We start from the raw sequence: 20,172 nt of genomic DNA, 5'->3' as shown, positions 1-20,172 counted from the left end.
TTACAGGTCCCAGAATTCCATAAAATAGAGCCATGGCGAGTTAAAATGGTGTCAAATTGCATTCATTCTGCAGTATAGATACAGCTTAAAATCTCTCTCAGAACTACAAATCCCAGAATTCCATAAAATGGGGCCATGGCAGTTAAAATGGTGTCAAACTGCATCTATTCTGCAGCCCATAAATATCCCACAAAACTACAGTTCCCAGCAATTTCACAGCCACTGAGCCATAGCATGCAAAGCAGTGTCAAGGCTGCATCCATTCTGCAGTGCAGAGAGACTGAGGCAGCCTTAATCTCTCCCAGAACTACAGATCCCAGAATTCCATGGACCCCATTAGCCTATTTTCTCTCAGGCACCTCCCTGGGCAGCCCCCGCCGGGGTCCTTGCTGTCTCCAAGGCGCCCTTGAATGGGTCACAAGGCGGGGCTCAAGCTAGGTGGAGAGAGCGCGAGGCGGCGACGACGGAGGCGGCGGCTGAAGGGAAGCCAAGGGGCCAGACTAACCTAGTGGCTGCAGAACGAGGGATGGAAGACGGACGCCTCCTTCGTCCAACCAGAAGCCGAAGAGGGTGACGAGTTGCCAATGGCAGGCGGCGCTGTGGGGATGGGGGCGGGACTTGCGGGACAAGAGGCGGGCCTTCTCGCCGCGGGCTTCATGGGGGCTTTTTCGACGTGAGCCGGAGAAGGAGAGGAGGAGAAGGGGCCTAGGGGAGCCACCGACGACGCCGGGGCCGAGAGCGCTGGAGGGAGCCCCGGGGAAGGCCGGACACCGCCCAGGTGAGGACGCCCACCGTCCGCACTGCAGGGGCTAACTGCCCTGGCTCAGGGCTAGGGAATCCTGGGAGCTGTAGTTCGTTGTGGCACCAGAGCTCTCTCTGACAGAGGAGGCTCAATGCCTCACAGAACTACAGCTCCCAGAATTCCCTAGCATTGAGGCAGGGCAGCTCAAGCGCTCTCAGAGTGGGTTATTTCCAGAGTCGTGATGCAGAATGTCCTCCTGACAGCAAGAGCTGCTCATCGGGTTCAGGGGCGCCATGATGTTGAGGAGGGAGGGGGCGAGCTTGTTTTCTGCTGCTGCAGAGACTAGGAGATGATAGCATCTGAATCAGGAAAAGAGGCGCCAGTTCAAGATTAGCAGGAGCTTCCTGAGAGTAAGGGCTGTTTGCTGGTGGAAGATGCTGCCCCTGAGCCTCCCTCCTTGGAGGCTGCTTTGATGGAGAGTTCCTGCATGGCTTGGACCAGATGGCACTTCCAGCCCCAAGAAAGATCTGGGAGGGAGCTGGGGGTGTTTAGCCTGGAGAAGAGAAGGTTAAAGGGTGATATGATAGCCCTACTCTGTAAGTATTGAAAGGGGTGCCATGTTGAGGGGGGAGGGAGCTTGTTTTCTGCTGCTCCAGAGAATAGGAGACAATGGAGCCATGGATGCAAGCTCCAGGAAAAGAGATTCCAGCTCGACATTAGGAGAGTAAGAGCTGTTCAACAGTGGAAGAATATGCTGCTTTGTGGAGTCTCCCTCTTTGGAGGTTTTCAAATAGAGACCGGATGGCCATCTGTCCCAGGGGTGCTTTGATGGAGAGTTCCTGCATGGCAGAACAGGGTTGGACCCTTCCAGGTCTCTATTGGGAATGGAGCGTCCAGATCGAGGGAAATCATAATCTCGTTCTATTCTGCTTTTTGGCCAGACCTCAGCTAGAATACAGTCATCAGCAAAGATGCCAGAAGAGCCTAGGAGACCAAATCGGAAGCTGCGTGAGTTAAGGCAGTATCGCCTGTTAACAGACTGCCAAAATAAAGCTGCTTCAAGTCTCTTTGGAGGTATGCTATTTAAATGACGCATGGGTCCTAAGAGTCCGGAGGTCGCGCCAAAGCCACACTCCATTCCTAAGCACTGGAGTGCGGCTTTGGTGCAGCTTCCGGATTCTTAGGATGCATGCATCATTTAAACAGTATACCTCCAAAGAGACCCGAAGCAGCTTTATTTTGGCAGTCTGGAACAGGCCTATGTTTTCAAACGCTGTGGCTGAGTGCCTTAGTCCCAGAGTGCCATCTTCTGGGAGAAGTCAGCAGTGTGACGCTGCAGCTGAAAAAGCCAATGCAATTCTAGGCTGCATCAATAGAAAGTATAGGGTCCAGATCGGGGGAAGTCATAGGGCCACTGCTGGCAGAAGTTCAGATATGTTTTATGCAAGGTCCGTTAAAAAAAGTTGCAGATTTATGCTAAAATGAGTCAGTTCACTGGAGTGAAAAGGGGAATATTGTCACTTCTCCCCCTAAAAGGCAATTAATGTTTGTGAAATGTTGATGAAACGGGTGGCTTTCCTTTCTGCTGAATCTGCCCCACGTTGCATCCAGGATTCAGGTTGCCTCTTCTGAATCTGCCATAGCACTTTAGCACTTCACATTTCTGTTCCACTTCATAGCGAACTAAGCACTCTCAAGCCAGTTTGCAATCTGTAATCCAGTTGCCTCCAACAAGCTGGGGACTCATTTGACCGACCTACAAAAGGATGGAAGGCTGAGCCAACCTTGGAGCCCTGCCTGGGATCGAACTCACAACCTTGTGGCTGCAGGACCGACACACACGGATCTTCCTATGGGTTCCCATTTATTCCTCCCTCTTAACCCCTGCCCTATAGCCAGCGTCTCAGAGCCACAAAAGCAAACAAGGAGTGTTGGTTTGACAGCCGCAGCCAGTTCCATGGGGCCTCTTTTTCCTACCCACAGAAACTTTCCAGGGCTTCATGTTAGTCATTGTGGAGCTAATAAGCTTAGACTCATGATCAGCAGCGTCTCTGAGAGGAAGAACACTTGCTAAACGGTTTCCAGTTCCTTGATATACCTTTGGAGAGCCTAAGGAGCCCTGGGTGAGGGTCTTCTTGGACTCTCTCCTTCCCTGCAAAGAAGAGGCTTGTGCTTTCCCTGTTTTCTGATGTAGAGCCCAGCGACACACACTTCTGTATCAGAGTTGCTGTGGATGGTGGCCAAGTATGGGTCGCGAGACTCAAAAGCGGATCATCTTGCTAATGCAGATTACTTGACAGGATTTGCTGCCTTGTCAAAGGATATGGAGGAAGGGAGCAGGTTTGTTATTTGCAGGCATGGAAGAAAGAAACTGCTTTCTTATTTTTGGCTCCCAATTACCTGATTGGAGCGGATGGAGGACAAGTCCCAGGAAATGCCATCTGGCCAAACAGCGTGCCTCTCTTGAGTATAATTTCTGGCCAGGATTGTCACGAACAACTGGCCCTTTGCATTTGATTTCAGTTGACTGCGCTCATTCTTTCCCACTCAGCCCACATCAGTGATTCTGCAACTATGTAGGAAACCTATTTCTTTGAGCAAACAAGTTCTTCAAATCCTGGGTTTTCATACTGTTAAAGTGTACAACTCCTTTTCAGCCAGACTCCATTCCCTTCCCCTTTTCTCCACGATTTTCAGGTTTGTCTGCTGCTAACAGGTGCAGAATGCCAATGCAGTCAGTTGTTCCATTTCGTGCCTTGTCTTTGGTATCTCTTTATTGACTGATAATAGAACTGTGGTCCTTGAACGAAAAAAGCCTGTGTTTCAAGAAATGTGTTCCCTGCCACTTGATAAAACCTTTGGTCACTCTGTGTCCTTTATTGTCCTGGATGAGATAACCTCAATCACTGATTCCACAAATGTTGTGGCACTTGCCTCTTTGCCAGCAAGTTGGCTTACAGAAGCCACAGGTAATTTTGGCGTTAACTGTACATTGGGTCAAGTACTGTACCCAGATAGTAGGGCAGACTGCTAAGTATGTCGGTGTGAAAGGCCCCTGGCCTCTCCTGTCGCTAATATTCTAATCTCTTTTCTTGGCTAGGACTCCGTCTTGTTGGTGAAGCTTGGCAGGAATGTTCCACCCACTCCAGTGGAGGCCTCCCTCCAGCATCTATTCCTATTACGCTAACTCATCCCGCTTCATCAGCTACGAAGGGAAACGCAGCTTGTGGCAAAGCCATAAATCCCTGAAGGGCAGGTACCAGTGGCTGCTCACCTGGCTGCAGAAAGCCCCTGAGCAATGTCCAAAGCAGAAGAGCCTCCTTTCCCTCCTGGCCAACCAGTGCAGTTATGTGACTAGCCAGAGGATCCGGCGCGCCCAGCAGATTGGACAGCTGTACAGTAACATCTACTCGGAGAGGGCACGCAGAAGCCTCTTCAGCTCTTTGTGGCGCAAGTTCCAGGGGCGTCACGCCAATGCCTGCAAACTGATGGCAGCCCTCACCGGCGTGTTCCTGTGGGAAGAGGAGAGGATCAAAGAGGAGGAGCTGAAAAGGTGGGCTTTCGCTTTTGCCTTCTGTGGGGAAAGGAGTAAGAAATGCAGAAGATACTGTGTGAGTGTTGAATGTTGCCATTTCCCTGCATTTTATTTCTGCCTCCATCTTGAAAATGTTTATATGCCATCCTGAAATCTGGCAGAGGTAGGCTAGAAGAGTTTAAAACCAGTAGTACTCATTTACTGGCCCCCAGTCAAGGCACAGAGGCTTCATCGTTGTCTGTTTTCCACTAACTTTGCAATCTGGAGGGCTAGAAATGCTGTGCTCATTTCAGACCTAATCTCCTTGGGCTATCTATTTTTAACCTAAGTAACTGATTCCACAAATGCTGAATGACTTGGCTCTGGGTCGGCTGAAGAGATGGTTTAGGAGTGCTTAACTGTACATTGATTTTTGTTTTTGTTTTACTGTCACAACTTCTCAGCCTCTTCCTATGCAAACTGTAAACAGAACTACTTCTGGTTAGTACTGCTCAATGACTGGGGCTTCCATATAGCAGTTGTTTCATGTGTGGGAAAGGAAAACACTTGTCAGAGGATGGCAGGTGATTCAGAATTATAAGGACTGCCAAGACGCTAACCTCTACTTCTTTTAAGTTACAAATTCTAGAACTGTTGATGTGACACATCCAAGAATTCCTTAGCCTGCTGAAACTCCTGTGTAACCCTTTGGAATAGGATAGTGGAAGATGGTACCTTAGTTAAATCATGTCTGCATTACTATAACATGTCTACAGGGAGCTGCCCTTAAAAGAGGGGTAGCCAAATTTGTGGTCCATCAGATGTAGGACTGCAAGGAGTATACAATGTTTATTCTGCTTTGAATTCATTCCATTGGTCTTAAGGTCTTTCATGCTTTGCTTTCATGATTTCTCAGCCTCAGTTCCCTGTTCTTCAACAAGGAGGATTAATATTAGTGACTTATCTTTACAGGGGTGCATTGTTAAATAGCTGAAAATGCTAAACACGTGTTTAGGACTAGTTATTACAATTGGGACTGTAACAAAATGTTGCAAATGGCATGCTCTTCTTCAGAGTGTCCACTCCCATTTAATCCCCCCATTCCTGTTTCCCATTCCTCCCTCCCTCCACCCAGAAGAGAGTGTTCACTCTTCACTGGGTTGCCTTGGGTTCTCTGTCCCATAGAGAAGGATAAGCAACTGTGGCAGCTGTAAAAGCCAACAAACAGACCCTTAGAGCATAAGGCTGAATGAACAGTAACCGGAGAGCCTCCCATTAAATCCATAAGAGAAAAGGAAGAGCTGTCTCAAGATGCTAGAAGGTAGTCTTTTCATTAGCTAATACAGGCCATTGTCTAGCAGCGTGAGATGCCTGTTTCTTTCCTCTTATGGACTTGAAAGGCTAACAGATTCATGACGGTGTGAGCTTTCCAGGAAAGTAGACCACGTTTGTATACTGAGCCAGGAGATGACAGCTGTGTGGGCTTAAGCTATTTCTCCTTAATGTGAAATAGGATTGCAGTGGTGATCTTATTAGTTTTGTAGGCCTGATCTGCACTAGTTGGTAACTTGTGATTCACTGAGCTGAATGCAAACTGCCAGTCCTGGATGGAAGCCAAGCAGGCCTCCTCCTCTTTCTGCTGCCTTTGTGGGTTTGCAGCAGTCAGAAGGTTCAACATCCCTCCCATGGGTGGCTGATGGCTGGCATTGGACTCCGTGCGTCACAAAGCGCATGGGCCTGGCCTTCAGTCTTCTTTTTTGAACTCTTCTGTCTCCAGATCTGTGGCAGAACCTGGAAAGACTACTGCTTCCAAGATCCCCAACCCCAGGCAATTCTGGGAATTGCAGTTCACAATTATTTCCCCAAACTCTTGTATGTGGTAACAGTAAAGTGCCATCAGCCCTGCTGTCTTAGTTTGACAATAAGCATAAAGTTAATACAAATATTTATAGGGATGCTTTATTACGTAATCCAGAGAGTCAATTCATCTGAGACATATTACAGTTTCTGGTATAAGAAAAAGAGCAGTTAAGTCTGATTTCCCTGATCTAATTCTGTTTGATAGATCCCAAAGGTTTTACATTCTCTGAAACAAAAATGCACCCCAAGGAATAAAATCTGTCTTATTTCTTGGATACATTTTGTTTGGGGAAAAAAAGAGCTGTACATGGAAAGTGGCTGAAACTGGGGGCTTTATTTAGTGCTACACATTTGCAGAGGGAATGGAGCTTTTCCACTTTCTGCTTCCAGTTATGTAGTCTATTTGATTTCTGCATTGGCATCAAGTGATGTCCATGTATGCATTCGCCCCTTTGATTGCTTGAAGGATGTGTGCAATGAACTGACAATTGGCCTCACAAAATTCAGTCAGTTGCTGTCCTGGTCTTTGTAAATTCTTTAGTTTAAAAGTGCATCCAGGGTAGAATTTTGTCTCATAATTGTTCAGGAAGGATGCAAGAAGCTTGGAAACACTTTTCCTTACCTCAAGGATGCTTCTAGGGACAACAGTCTATATTTCTAGTTGTCCTCTGCAGAATTCTTTGTGGCCATTCTTGCAGAAGGCAAATTTTGCGTGACTGAAAGAGTTCTCTTGGTTGGGTTGGAATCTTTTTAGTCATGTTTTAATGGTGTTGAATGGCTGTCTTGGTTGGGTCCTGTGAGAACCCAGTTGGCCTTAGCCTCTGCCCTTTCTTTTTTGGTTTTATTTTTAGGGTTTGTGTCAGTAGTGCTTGGAAACATGAAACACTTCCAACAGCGGCAATGCAAATGTGCCAAGCTTTTGTCTTCCGGGGGGGAAATTGGGACTCTTTCCAGTGCTCCTGGGTGCTTGAAGTGTCTTTTGGTTTTTCTTGGGCCGGTTCCAGCCCCCATTAACCAAATCTTTGTAAGAATAAAAATGACAATAAACTACAGCATGCCTTACAGGCCAGATGGAGACCAGAGATAGTTAAATTGGTCCACCATATTCAAAAGTCTTTGTACAAGGAAACAAGAGGCAAAGGTTTTTTTCCCCACCAAGGGATATGTGTGGCTTTTGTGCAGTTTGCAGAGGGGCATCCACCCTTGTGAAAATCATTAAAAGAAGTAAATTGTTGGTAAAATAAAGCTCCCCACGTCATTTGTGCTCCGATGTGGGAGTCCTAAGAGTCCCTTTTTATCTGGACATAGGAGATTGACCTCTCCTCTTAGAAATGACAGCACTCCTCAAGCAGCAGACTTTGGGTTGGACACAAGTGCAGGTTGTGTAAGATTTTCTTTTATTTTGATGGCCAGAAACCAAGGCAGTTTCATTTGGAGTTGCAGTAAGAGGTGGCTTCTGAATTTTTGTGTAGACTAATAATAGTCCTCTCCGTTGCCTGACCCACATTACCTCAGCAGCTATTTTGGGGGGAGGTTGGGCGACCCACCTGTCACAAACTCCTGGCTGATAACCGTATACTAGCAGTGAGCATGAGGTGGAGGCCAGTCGGAGTCTGTGTGTATGTATGGATAGATAAAGCCCAGAGCTGCTGCCTGTGAGTCTGATTTCAGAGGGTTTAAACCACATACAACACATGGCCCATGAGTGCAGAGTGCCCACCCAGCCATGCGCTGGGCAGTAGAAAACAGAGTGCAGTTTCCCTGCTGTGGTTAGCTGTGGTGAAAAACATCAGTCTTGACCCAGAGAGAATTAGGATTACCCATGGTTTAGGCTTTGGAGGTAGTGCTCAGCTGTAGTAAGAGGGAACTGAAGACTTCTGCAGTCAGCTCTCCATATTCACGGATTCTGCATCCAGGGCCTGCAAATGTTTTTTTTAATATCCGATTTTGCCATTTTATATAAGGGATACCATTTTACTATATCATTATATATAATGGGACTTGAGCATCCACATATTTTGGCATCCATGGGGGATCCTGGAACCCAACCATGCTGTTTCAATGGAAATCTTTGAGTGAATACCAAGGGTCCACTGTAATTTCCTTCTTGTGGATCTGCAAGAGGGAGAAGAGAAAATGCAGAACTTGGTGTATCATGTACATAACAAACTATTATTTATTGTTAGAACTAAGGCTAATATTTCCTCTGTTTTGAACTTAAAGCTTTCACAAATTTAGGAAGAAAACCTCTCCTTCCAATCTCCACCATCCCTTGCCTTTCTCTTCACTGTTTAATCTTGAAAGTAGGGATGGGAATTGTGTGACTCTTCAGATGATTATTGAACTGCAACTCCCAGCATTCCTCACCTTTAGCTTTCCTGGCTGCTGGAAGTTGCAGTCATCTGGTGGGCTGTAAAATTTCCTTCTGTGCTCTGGGCCCATTTGGATTAGAGGTCTCCCATAAAACCTGCCCAGATAGGATCACATCAGTGTGAGCAAATGTGGACTGATTTTCCTCTCTCCTTGGCAAGGTCTGCAGACGAGATGAAGCGCATGGAAGAAATCAGCCAGATGTTCCAGGGCAACCGAAGAGAGAAACAATCTCAGGAGCCAAACCCTGACAAGGACATTGCTTCTGATCCAGAGGAGCAGAGTTGGGAAATGGTGATGGACAAGAAACACTTCAAGCTGTGGAGACGTCCGCTTGAAGGGAGCCATCTCTACCAATACAGAGGTACCCTCCCTTGCCTCTTGATTTGTGAGCCTTGTATTTGCGCAGCAGGGAGCCAGAGCTACAAGGCCACTCAAGGGCAAAACATAGCAGTCTTTCAAAGTGTGAAACGGTTGAGAACTGCAAAGGCAGTACAAGGTGATAATAAATGCTCAGGTATAAAGCATAGTTACACATTTATGGGAGTGGGATGGGAGGCAATATGTGCTACTGCACATTTGGTAAGCAGATTTGTTGCTTTTACAAATGAGCACTAACTGACCACTATAAAGATCAGAAAGATCTGGATGGCATTACACAGTCCTTTGGAAATTTAGGGCAAGGATCACAATTTGCATCTTTCTGGATCCTATTACATTCCTTCCCACTCCCACCACTGTTTAAATATGCTTTATACCTAAGCATTTTTATCACTCTATACTGCATCCCTTCTTCTCCTCCCCCCTTCTTTTTATTTCCTAGTTGCTGGTTTCATTTATTTATATTCCACCTTTATCCGAAACACTGCGATTCAAGGCAGCTTCCAAAAATTAAGTCACTTACACATAAAAGCACACGTTAATAACTGCATAAAAAAGTTAAAATTAATTTAAACTCTTTATAGAATTAAAAGCAATTTAAAACATTCCCTTAAGAAGCAAGAAATAAATATAGTATACTAGTTTAGAGTTCCCTGAGAACTCCCCTTGTGACCAACCTTATGGCATTGCCACCACATCTTTCACTATGTTGTAGTAGCCATAAAGAAAGACTGGACACTTTTGGGGATACCAATTTATATATATATAATAACTGATTTTGTTTTTATGATCCAGTTCTGCTGTGTTTGTGCATAAAATCTCGAATCCAATGTCGTTTTGTCATATTGCTCTCACCGAACGCCTAGCTTTTGAAACAATAATCATATTTACCTCTTTCTGTTGTAGTATTTGGGACATACACAGATGTGACTCCAAGGCAGTTTTTCAATGTGCAGGTGAGTGTTGTTGCACTTTACCCTCTTCCTCACTAGTGATAATATGCCATGGCGTTGGAATTTCCAGCTCCTCTTGTATTCAGAAGGCCCCTGGTTCTCACCCGTGCTTTTAAGATGTCTGTCTTTTAAGAGACAACAGGGTCTTTCCTCAGCTGTTTTCAAATCTGAAAGCAGAAGCACCAGCAGCCAACAATCCTGGTTGCAGGAGTTCATTATGCTCAGAGGGATACATTCTTGGCAAAACAATTCTGCTTGCTTTCATTTTGCAAGCAAACCCCACAATTCCAATGGGATCTCGTCTCTCTGTTTTTCTTCCCCCACTTGTTGCACACCTCATTTTCTATGCTTTCATGAAATTTTAACCCCTCTGAAATTGATGCCCCATTGTCCTGCAAGCTTTGTGTGGTGTATCTTGCTACTTCCAATCTGCTTTTCCCCTCCTTTTCATTAGATTCCGTTGTTGTTGTTGTTGTTGTTGTTATTTATATTACTGTAGTGATTTATGTTGCTTGGAGAGAAAGCAATCCACAAAGTGAAAAGTGAAGTGTAGGAAAGTGGAACACTTATCTTTCAGGCAAGAGGATGCAGCAGGCTTTAAGTGTCATCGGTTTAGTTCTACTTACTTAGGTATTGTGCCTGGGTTTAGAAGGAAAGGAAGCCATGAGGGATCTAGTTGCCATCTTGCCTCTTTGTAATATAATGGAGCAGTATTCTTCAGTTTGTGCTTTGCCAAGCAGAAGGCATACTTTTGCTTCACCCAGAGTAAGCTTTTGTGGTTTCCTGCCTTCCAGCTGGATACAGAATATCGAAAGAAATGGGACTCACTGGTCATCAAACTGGAAGTGATTGAGAGAGATCAGGACACTGGCTCAGAGGTTGTTCACTGGGTGACCCACTTTCCGGTTAGTGCTTATTTATGTCCTGTTCTGATGATTGGATGTTCCAGGTTCATGATAAAACATTTCATCAATGAGTTCATTGTACTAGTCAAAGGCCATGGCCAATGCAAGTTGACAAATGCAACTGTTCTTCTTTTTCTCGTCTCCCCACAACCTGCAGTATCCCATGTACTCACGGGACTACGTATATGTTCGGCGGCACAGTGTGGACCGGGAGAACAATCTGATGGTTCTGGTCTCACGGTAAGGAATCCTGTGCCAAGTGAACAATGTTTATGCTGCTGTTGAAATGTGTACAAAATCTGGAGATCTGTAAGAATGTCATTTGCATATTTCTGCCCCCAGAGGTCTGCTTTTCAGATGGTTTAAAGAGCTTTGGGGAGCAAGTGCTGAGGAGATGGAAGGAAAGCAGGAAATGAGCATTGTTAATTTGCACATGCAGAGTTTTCATATAACGTGAGCCATACGCTTGGAGTACACTCTGTTTTAAACATGCTTATAGGTTCTTCCACCCTCTCCTTCCATCTCCTTTTGCTGTTCCAATGGATATCTTTGAGTTGCTGAGTGTATATACTACGATGTCTTCTTCAGAGAGACCTTGAGGTGGAATTTGGGATTCTTAGTGAAATGCGTGGCCTCTTTTCTTTCTTTGCCAGAGCGGTTGAGCATCCAAGTGTCCCAGAAGATCCTGAATTTGTCCGTGTCCGCACTTATGAATCCCAGATGGTTATCCGTCCGCACAAGACATTTGATGAGGTACATTCCTGGTCCCTGTGGGGAATTTTTGGACAAAGTGGTGATGTTGTCAAAGCCAAGACCAGAGAGGTGGGAGAAATGGAAGAACTCTGGGTGTTATGGGGCACCCCTGGTAAGGATCTGCTAACTTTGTTTCTCTTTTTAGAATGGCTTTGACTACCTGCTAACATACAGTGACAACCCTCAAACTGTGTTCCCTCGGTATTGTGTCAGCTGGATGGTCTCTAGTGGTGAGTAGTACGGTGAACAATCAATTTAAAAAGGAGACAGAAAATGCTAGAGAGGCAATCATTCTGGCTTCTGTAGAAGCAAATACCTATTCACTGGGTGACACCTTGGGGCTCAGGTATGTATACGGTTGCAGGTTTAGGTGTGCCCTTCTCCATTTCGTCAAGCACCCAGGAAGCTCTACTCCAAGGAGTTCATAGCTACTGCCATTTCTGTATCGAAAAAGAAGCAGTCGCTGTAGGAAGATACAATGTGGGTTGCCCTGCAATATTTGGAGGAAGGCTGTGTTTTCAGTAGTCCCAAAGTACAGGGAGCAGGGCTTTGAGGGACGCAATAAGATGAGGGCCCATAAGAAAGCCTTTCTGGCCACTCCTAAAAGTGCAATTCCCATGAAGCCCATTCAACAGGAATGCTATGAGTGCTGGAGTTGGGTTGATTTTTCAAGGGCTCTGCAAGTGTCTCTTCTCCCACTTAGCCTTCTTCAACCATGGCTGTTCTGGCTGGGGATGATGAGAGGTGCAGTACAAACTGGCTGAGGGATGCCAGGTTGGGGAAGGCACCGTCTTCTGTTAATTAATATTGTTCTCTCTCCAACCCCTGATAGGCATGCCAGACTTCCTGGAAAAGCTGCACATGGCTGCCCTCAAAGCCAAGAACATGGAGATTGCAGTGAAGGACTATATCTCCTTTTCCAAGCCCACAGAGTGTGACAGCAGTGGTGGCAGCGAGGGGAAGGACAGTGTGCCCACCCAGGAGCACAAAGGTGAAGGAACATGCAGTCCTGTTCACATAGACTACGCTTAAAGTGGAGGGCTTGATCCCCGGAGTTGGCAGCCCAAAACACTTGGCCTCTGGGCTTACTAGGAAGAAAGAAAGACCAAGAAAGGGACACCTTTGGGACCGTAGTTCAGCTGGTTTCCTCCTATCTCTGTAGTCCTTTCCCTCCCCCCTCCTGTGCCATCTTGGAAGAGGGCGGCTATATTAGCCATTTGGATCCAGGCTCAGCAATTTTGAAAAGCTCTTTTCCATGGCCACTGTTGTGCTGGTGAGCTTCTTTCCCAATGGGGATGTATGGGAGAAATCTGTCACTTTCAAGGGGAAAACCTTTCTCCCCATCACCATGGTGCCACCCGGTTATAGATGCCTTTTGGGGACACCTTTGCAAAACCACCAAGCTACTGCAGCCTTTAACTGCAGCCTTTTTGTAGATATCGTGGCTTAGGGGCATATCTGCAGTGCCTGCACAAGTGTGTTGAGTGAAGCCAGTCCAAAAGATGCTTATTTCTACGACAGATCTGTTTCCGCATCCACGTGTGCTTTGAGGAACAGGGCTGGGCACATGAATCCCTTGTGCTCTACCTACACAGGGAATTTCTCTGCTGCAAATGTGCCTTGTTTTCCTTCTGGCACTACTGCATGCAGCCTCTGTAGCTGCTGGAAACAGGCTCTTGGGTATCTCCCTTGGGACAGTGCTGCCTTTCCTGGCTCTCTGTGTGTGTCTTTGGAAAGAAGACTGCATCTTCATAGTTTCTATTTTGTCCTCTTCCTCTTTGGATTGGTGACACTCAACCTTGACTAGTTTATAACCCCAGCTTCTGCTCAGGGTAATTTAACTCTTTGGTCCCATACCAATGGTATCTGCACAACCTCTGCCTTGGGGTTGCCCATGCCTGTTTCCCTGATGATGGTTTAGAGTGAAACCACAACATAGCCACAAACTGGAATACTTGCCATTGGTGTGTGACAGACAAGACCTTCTGAATGTGATTTTTATCTTAGTGCAAAGGGTTTTGAAACCTGAAAAGGGGATAATGGGGGGAAAGTTGAGCAGCCAAACTGCTGGACTTTAGAGGAGCAGCATAGAGCAGGATGGACTGAAAGCACAGTGTTAGGCATGCATCCATCCCAGATTTTGTAGGGTTTTTCAAAATGACCATCTTGGTTTACTTGTTATCCCCATAATCTAGAATTTACTAATGATTTTTAAGCCAACCTCTCATTCTGATGCTCTAGAACTAGGTTGGGAGGGGAGGGGAGTCATTCCTAACATGCCTGCAATACAGGCACACTGCCTTTTGAGCATGTCCCAAGGAAGCGAGGGATGTGCCTATATTCTTTTTCCAAGTAACATTCATTCACATCTGTGGCGCGCCACAGCCTGCCTGAGTTGGGTCCTTGTAGTACCCATTGATACGTGCTGCATTCAAAGAGACTTTCCATTTATTGCACTGTCTGCAAACGACGCAAAGCCGAACGAACCATATGTGAGGTTGGGTGTAGTGTGCGAGTATCCTTGGAGAACCGTATCTGTGCCAGTGAAAAATGGGAGGGCAGGGGGTTTCTTCTCCCACCCTCTTTTCTGTGTGTTCAAGCATGTGATGTATTTTCATTTTATTTTTTAAGTCCCATGAAGGAGAAAGTATGAGCCGCCTGGGTTGAGTTGAGCAGAGCCAGGTCAGCATTAACGCAAGGAAGCTCCTCTTCTCGCCTTGGGAACTGGGGTTCGGGGGTATGTTATCTGTGGGATGGGGATGGGGTGAAACTCTGCATGGAGACCCCGTTGGGTCTTGTTCTGTGGCCAGCGAGGGCCTATTAACAAAACTACTGATGGACCGCCTCGTGCTTTTATTAAATACAGAGTTTTTATGAGAACAGAAGAACCAATAAAGGTCACGACTAATACAACTGGTTTAAGGGCCCTTCCTTTGGGATGCGATGGAGGGTTTTGAGGGTTTTTCTCTTCTGTTCCTCAACTTCTGTCAGATGCCACCACTTGCTAATGTTTGCACTTCAAGATACAGCAACCTAGTAGGAAATTGTAACTTTCCTTTCCCCCCCACCTCTAACTCTGCAGAGGCTTCCCCTTCCTTTGACGTGGAATATGGGAATCCTACTACATCCACACACAGGGAGATGAAGTGTAAAGGAGAAGGTCTTTGAAGAAAAGCTTTAATTCAGAGTGAGCAATCCTTTATTAGTTGACTCATACACAGGGCACCTTGCACATTGAAGGCGCCTTCCTTCATGCATTACGTAGGAGTTCTTACATAATTACAAAACAGCCTTAAATCCTATTGAGCTGAAATGTAAACCCTGACTCAAGTAGCTAAAATATTCTTATTCTGCTCACGATACAATATGATATTCAGGGTCTTTGATATTTATGGGAAGCTTGGAGTCTGGACATCCTTGGACAGTGAGGCAAGCAACATCTCCTATGCAGTTAAATGTAGAAATTAACTAGTTTGCCACTTAAATATTCCATACTACATGATCTCTTTTACCACTCATCTATTTTATCCATATGCCGCTGGGTGGCAGCATCTCATTAGGATCCCATTGTAAGAAACTTGCTCTGCTGGGCAGATCTGCATTGGGAACTAGCATGTTATCTTCTCCAGTCTTGGGCGGTTTAGTCAGCACAGCTTCCTGTATTTAGGTTGGCTTTATGGAACGAAATCCAGGGCATTTGCAATTCTAGGAAGGTTTTTTATTATTTAAAGAGCTGTGGAGCCTTGAGCATCTGAATTAATGCACAAGTAACTCATGGAGAGTAATTCAGGCAACTCATGGAGTGGCATAGTGGCTTGAATGTTGAACTATGACTTGGAGACCAGGTTTTGGTGAAACCCACTGTGTAACCTTGAGTGAGTCACACTCTCTCAGCCTCAAGAGAAGTATGTGTGAATGTTGTGCGCCTTCTAGTCATTTCCAACTTATGATGACCCGAAGGCAAAACTATCCTTTTGTTGTTGTTGTTGTTGTGTGCCTTCAAGTCATTTCCAGCTTATGGAAATCCTAAGGCAAACCTATCACGGGTTTTTCTTGGCAAGACATGTTCAGAGGAGGTTTGGCATTGCGTTCCCCAAGGCTGAAAGTGTGTGGCTTGCCCAAAGTCACTCATTGGGTTTCATGGCTGAAGTGGGAATCGAACCCGGGCCTCCAGAGAGTCCTAGTCCAACACTCAAACCACTATGCCATACTAGGAAATTTGGAGATACATCAGGGTGCATTCACATTTGCACACACACATGTACCCATGGGCCCACATTTCCTCTTGCAGTTGGGTTGGTGACACTTTCCACTTCCCCCTTGAAATGCGGGGGCCCATTTCGCTGACCTTTGGGAGGAATGTCCGCAGGCATCGAAAGAGTTGTAGAGCTGGGACTCGGTGTGTCTCTGTCACAGAAGTGACTCATTCAGAAAAGGAGTCGCTAACCTTTACCTTGCACAGCCCAAGCAGCTGCACTACGATGGAAACAGGATGCCGACCCACAAAGCGTGTCTTCCCCCCAGTCTGGCCTTGTGGTTTCTACAGCTTTGTGAGCTGCTCCTCTGCTCTCAAAACTGCGCAGCGCACCCCGAATTACGACAATACGGAAGACGTGGTCCGTTTCATCTGTACTGAAGAGACAGACCCAGGTTTGACTCTATGGAGCTTATCAGGGCAGCTTACAATATTAAAAAACACCATACAGTTCTGCCATTCCTTCACTTCTTCCAATGGCACCTCTTTGTAATCTTATATTTTTAAAAATTAAATTATAAGATGCCAAGGTGGTTTAAACGGGGTTTATCCCGTGAAAATTGTGCAATTACTATTAAATCGCAATTAAGATTTTCACACACAGCGGTCATTATCCCGAGAATAACCAGGCAATAAAATGGGATTTTCCTGTGAATGATTTGTTGCTGTTTATTGCCTGTTTATTCCTGGGTTAATGGTGCTTTAATTGCTTTTGGTAGCAACGTCGTGTGAAAAACCTTTATCACAATTGCTTGATTTCCACGGGATATCCCTGGCATAATGGTACTTTATTCACAAAGACGTGTTAAAGTCTTAATTGTGAATGGGCGATTTTCACAGGATAAACCCCACTGACATTTCCAATTCTTCTCATCTGATCTCAGCCTCGGGAAAGCAATGGCAAACCTCTGAACAAATCTTGCCAAGAAAACCCCATGACAGGGTTGCCTTTAGGGTCACCATAAACACTGACTGGCATCAACGCCTTCCTCCTCCTTTGTGCTGTCATGGATTCCTGAGTTAATGGAGTCATCCAATAATTCCTGGTAACTTGAGAATTGGAAAAGTGGTTTTCCTGACCTCTGGGAAGATGCTTCTTCTTCTTTTAGCCCCCAAAGTGCCCCAAGCCAACCCTCAAGAAACCTTGTCTATCCCGTCTCCGTTTCAAAAGCCAGTGTGGGATCTTAAGCAAAGGTTCAAGGAAGTGTCTGGAAATGCAAGGCTGGGCGAGAGGCGAGGAGAGCGAAAACCAGTTCCTCCAGAAAGTACAGAAAGACGTTGCAGCAGCTATATTTGGCCTGGCTGGGTCTTTCCTCCGCACAATCGGTCATAAGGAAAACACGACACAGAACGCAGTCACAGGATGCGCGGGTGCTCTCCCCACATGTGCCCCTTTGGAGCCACATGAAATGAAATGTAAGGTGGGGAAAGTATTGCAGCATCGCACATCTCCCACTTCACAAAAAGCACATATACGCATACACACTAACACCAGGTGAAGGGAGCCTGGATTGAATCATTGAGACAAGCTGAGACTTGGCTCTTCGTAATGTCCAGACAAGCATCTTCCTTGGATCATCCACACTACAGAAACAATCCAGTTTATCCAGTTCCATAGCTCCATGCTATGGAATCCTGGGAACTGTAGTTTGGTGAGATACGGAGCCTTCTCTGCTATAGAGCTCTGGTGCCCAAACACACTACAAATCCCCAGGATTTCCTAGCATTTAGCCACAGCAGTGTCAAACTGGACTATTTCTGCAGTGCAGATGTGGTCTATGTCCTTTTAGACTCGGAGAGCCTTCCTCCTGTGTAATAAGGTGCAATTTTGGGGCTTTCACACAAAGCAGCAGTGCTTTCCCTGTTGGGTTGCAACATGGTTGTGTGTCTCCCACGCCTTCTTAGCTGGGCGGTGTGTGGGAAAATGCAGAGAGGCGATCATTGAAGGAGATGGCATCTTCCTCCGGGTGTCAAATGCCTCGGCAGAAAGAGAGGAGGAGGAGAAAAGGCAAAACTGGTTTCTCTCAGAAATAATAATGATCATAATAATCATAATAATACTAATAATACTAAAGCACTTGAGTGCTGATGGGGTTGGGAAATGGCTGCAACCTTTTCACCTGTCAGCGATCAAGCCAACAAGTGTGTAATTATTGTTGCCGGAGACGGAAGGAATGTGGGTTGCTGGAAGCGCAATGACACACTGCGGAAGTGTGCATGGGGGAGAGGTCCTCTCAAAATAGCTCAGAAAGGCAAACGATGAAGAGCCGCTTCCCATTTTGTGCGCTTGGCGATGGGCCTGGGACCATCTCATGCTCAAATAGCCATGGGCATCGACACAACCTGGAAAGAATGAAGTCTTCTCTTTCCTTCCAGGCAAGGCCAGTCCCAGAAGTCAGGTGGCCTGAGAAGGAACGATGCCCACCAAACAACCCCAAATACTGGGTCATTTTGTCTCATTTTGTCCCATCAGTTCCTCGCCATGGGAGCTGAAATGCAATGATGATAACTCAGATAAGCCAAAGCCACAGATGCTGATGAAACTTCAGGAATAAATAATAATAATAATAATAATAATAATAATAATAAATTTTTATTTATATACCGCCCTGTGGCGAACCAATCCGGGCGGTTTACAGCATTAAAATAACATACAGCATAAAAACAGTTTATTTCCCTCCCCCCTTAAAAAGTAATTAAACAACATATCTAATTTAAAACCACAATAACTAGTTAAAATAACAATAAATTAAACAAAATAATACCAACCAATAAACCACTACAACTTCAGTTCTAAAGAAAAGGGGGCTTTGGAGACATTACTGAGGAGGGGGAAATCCTAAGATCCTGAGGCCGGGATATTTCAGTCTGGGAAGGCCTGCCTGAAGAGATCCGTCTTGACAGCCTTTTTGAAGCTGTCCAAAGATGTTAATTGAGGGATCTCATCCGGCAGGCCGTTCCAGAGCCTAGGGGCGACAACAGAGAAAGCCCTCCGGGAGGTCGCCGCAAGCCTCGATTTTTGAGGCTGCAACAAGTTCCTCCCAGAGGACCGGAGAGCGCGGGGAGGATTGTAGAACTCTTCTAGAACATGGCCACGTATCCCAAAACCCCCACAACAAACTAATTCTATTATCATTTTCAGGCCCACCCAACTCCCATGAGCCACAGTATTTAAAAGTGGGGTTAAACTGCATTATTTCTGGATAGGCATCTGTTGGGAGTGCTTTAATGGTATATCTTCCTGCATGGCAGAATGGGGTTGGACTGGATAGTCTTTGCGGGTCTCTTCCACCTCTATGATTCTGCAGTGCAGATGCAGCCCCATTTTCTCCCCATGTTGTGGATTTTGTATGTTATTGTACTCTGCTCTATGGCCAACACAGCTACCCCTGAATATGGAAAAAGAAGTTTTTTCTTTCTTTCCCAAACTGTTTGCCTCTTTTCCTGCTGCCATTTCCTCTTGCCCTTCCCTAAAGCAGATGAAAGGCACTGTCATCCCATGCCACATTCTTGTTCTTTCCCGGCATACGCACACATTTTGTCGCATCAGATTCACTTTTCCCCATCTGCTCTGGCCGCTTGGCCAAGGTGCACCGGGGTCCATTTTGCCAAGGGCACGCTCCCACTCTCTCTGCCAAGGCAGCGGCTGGTGTTTTGCTCTGGCCTGGCACGTGCACGGCAGCCATGTGCCGAAGGAGTCACGCATGGGGGCTTGCGCTTCCAACCTGCCGTCCATGCTGCAGATGTGCACCCAGCTGCCTCTAAGCAAGAACAGGGAAGGGAGGATGGCCTTTTTCAGTAGCAAGCTGTTTTGTTCTGAGTTTCCACAATCAGGAATTCAGATTCTTCTGGACTGACGCCACTCCAACTGAGCCCAGAAGAAAATGTTCTCTGGCCACAGGTCTATTTACCAGAGAACAGGTGTAGGTGGGTGGCCTTATCCTCCCTCATAGGAATGCCCATTGAAATTAAACTTCCGTCTCCCAATTTCTAGTACTCCAGTAGCCTGGAATGTCAGCTGAGCACAATTTTAGAGATACGGTTTAAGCATCCAAAGATAAAGAGCAGGTAAAAAGAGCCTGGGATGGTAAGTGCAGCAAATAGAAGACATCTAAGAGTGAATGATGGGATACTAGTGTGGCGTTTGGGTTTGAGTGTTGGACGATGTCTCTGGAGACCAGAGTTCGAATCTCTGCTTGGCCATGGAAACCTATTGGGTGATCTTGGGCAGAGTCACACACTCTCAGCCCCAGAAAACCCCATGATAGGTTCACCTTCAGGCCACTGTAAGTTGGAAATGTTGCTGTGCGCCTTCAAGTTGTTTCTGCCTTACCGTGACCCCAAGGCAAACCTATCGCAGGGTTTTCTTGTCAAGATTTGTTCAGAGGTCATTTGTCTTTACCTTCCTCTGAGGCTGAGAGAGTGTGACTTGCCCATGT

General features: G+C 46.0%; 1 protein-coding gene across 2 annotated transcripts; it reads left to right on the top strand.

Annotated features, from left to right (window-relative positions):
* The first annotated feature begins 622 nt into the window (after positions 1-622).
* On the top strand, positions 623-14,391 carry STARD7 (StAR related lipid transfer domain containing 7). Of its 2 annotated transcripts, none has more exons than XM_089537729.1 (9): positions 623-778; positions 3,843-4,295; positions 8,648-8,850; positions 9,774-9,823; positions 10,615-10,725; positions 10,883-10,965; positions 11,379-11,478; positions 11,624-11,708; positions 12,311-14,391. In XM_089537729.1, the coding sequence occupies exons 2-9, from the start codon at positions 3,874-3,876 to the stop codon at positions 12,508-12,510; spliced, it is 1,254 nt and encodes a 417-aa protein (XP_089393855.1). In that variant the 5' UTR covers positions 623-778; positions 3,843-3,873; the 3' UTR covers positions 12,511-14,391. The 2 variants fall into 2 exon arrangements, with proteins under 2 accessions (XP_089393855.1, XP_089393856.1); XM_089537730.1 differs by lacking the exon at positions 623-778 and adding an exon at positions 1,320-1,338.
* The last annotated feature ends 5,781 nt before the right edge of the window (positions 14,392-20,172 follow it).

The sequence above is a fragment of the Sceloporus occidentalis genome, unplaced genomic scaffold (assembly GCF_023333645.1).
Source record: "Sceloporus occidentalis isolate IW3139 unplaced genomic scaffold, rSceOcc1.0.p SCAF_9, whole genome shotgun sequence".
NCBI lineage: Eukaryota > Metazoa > Chordata > Lepidosauria > Squamata > Phrynosomatidae > Sceloporus > Sceloporus occidentalis.
Note: the sequence above shows the minus strand (reverse complement) of the source record. Positions and strands in the feature narration are given on the sequence as shown.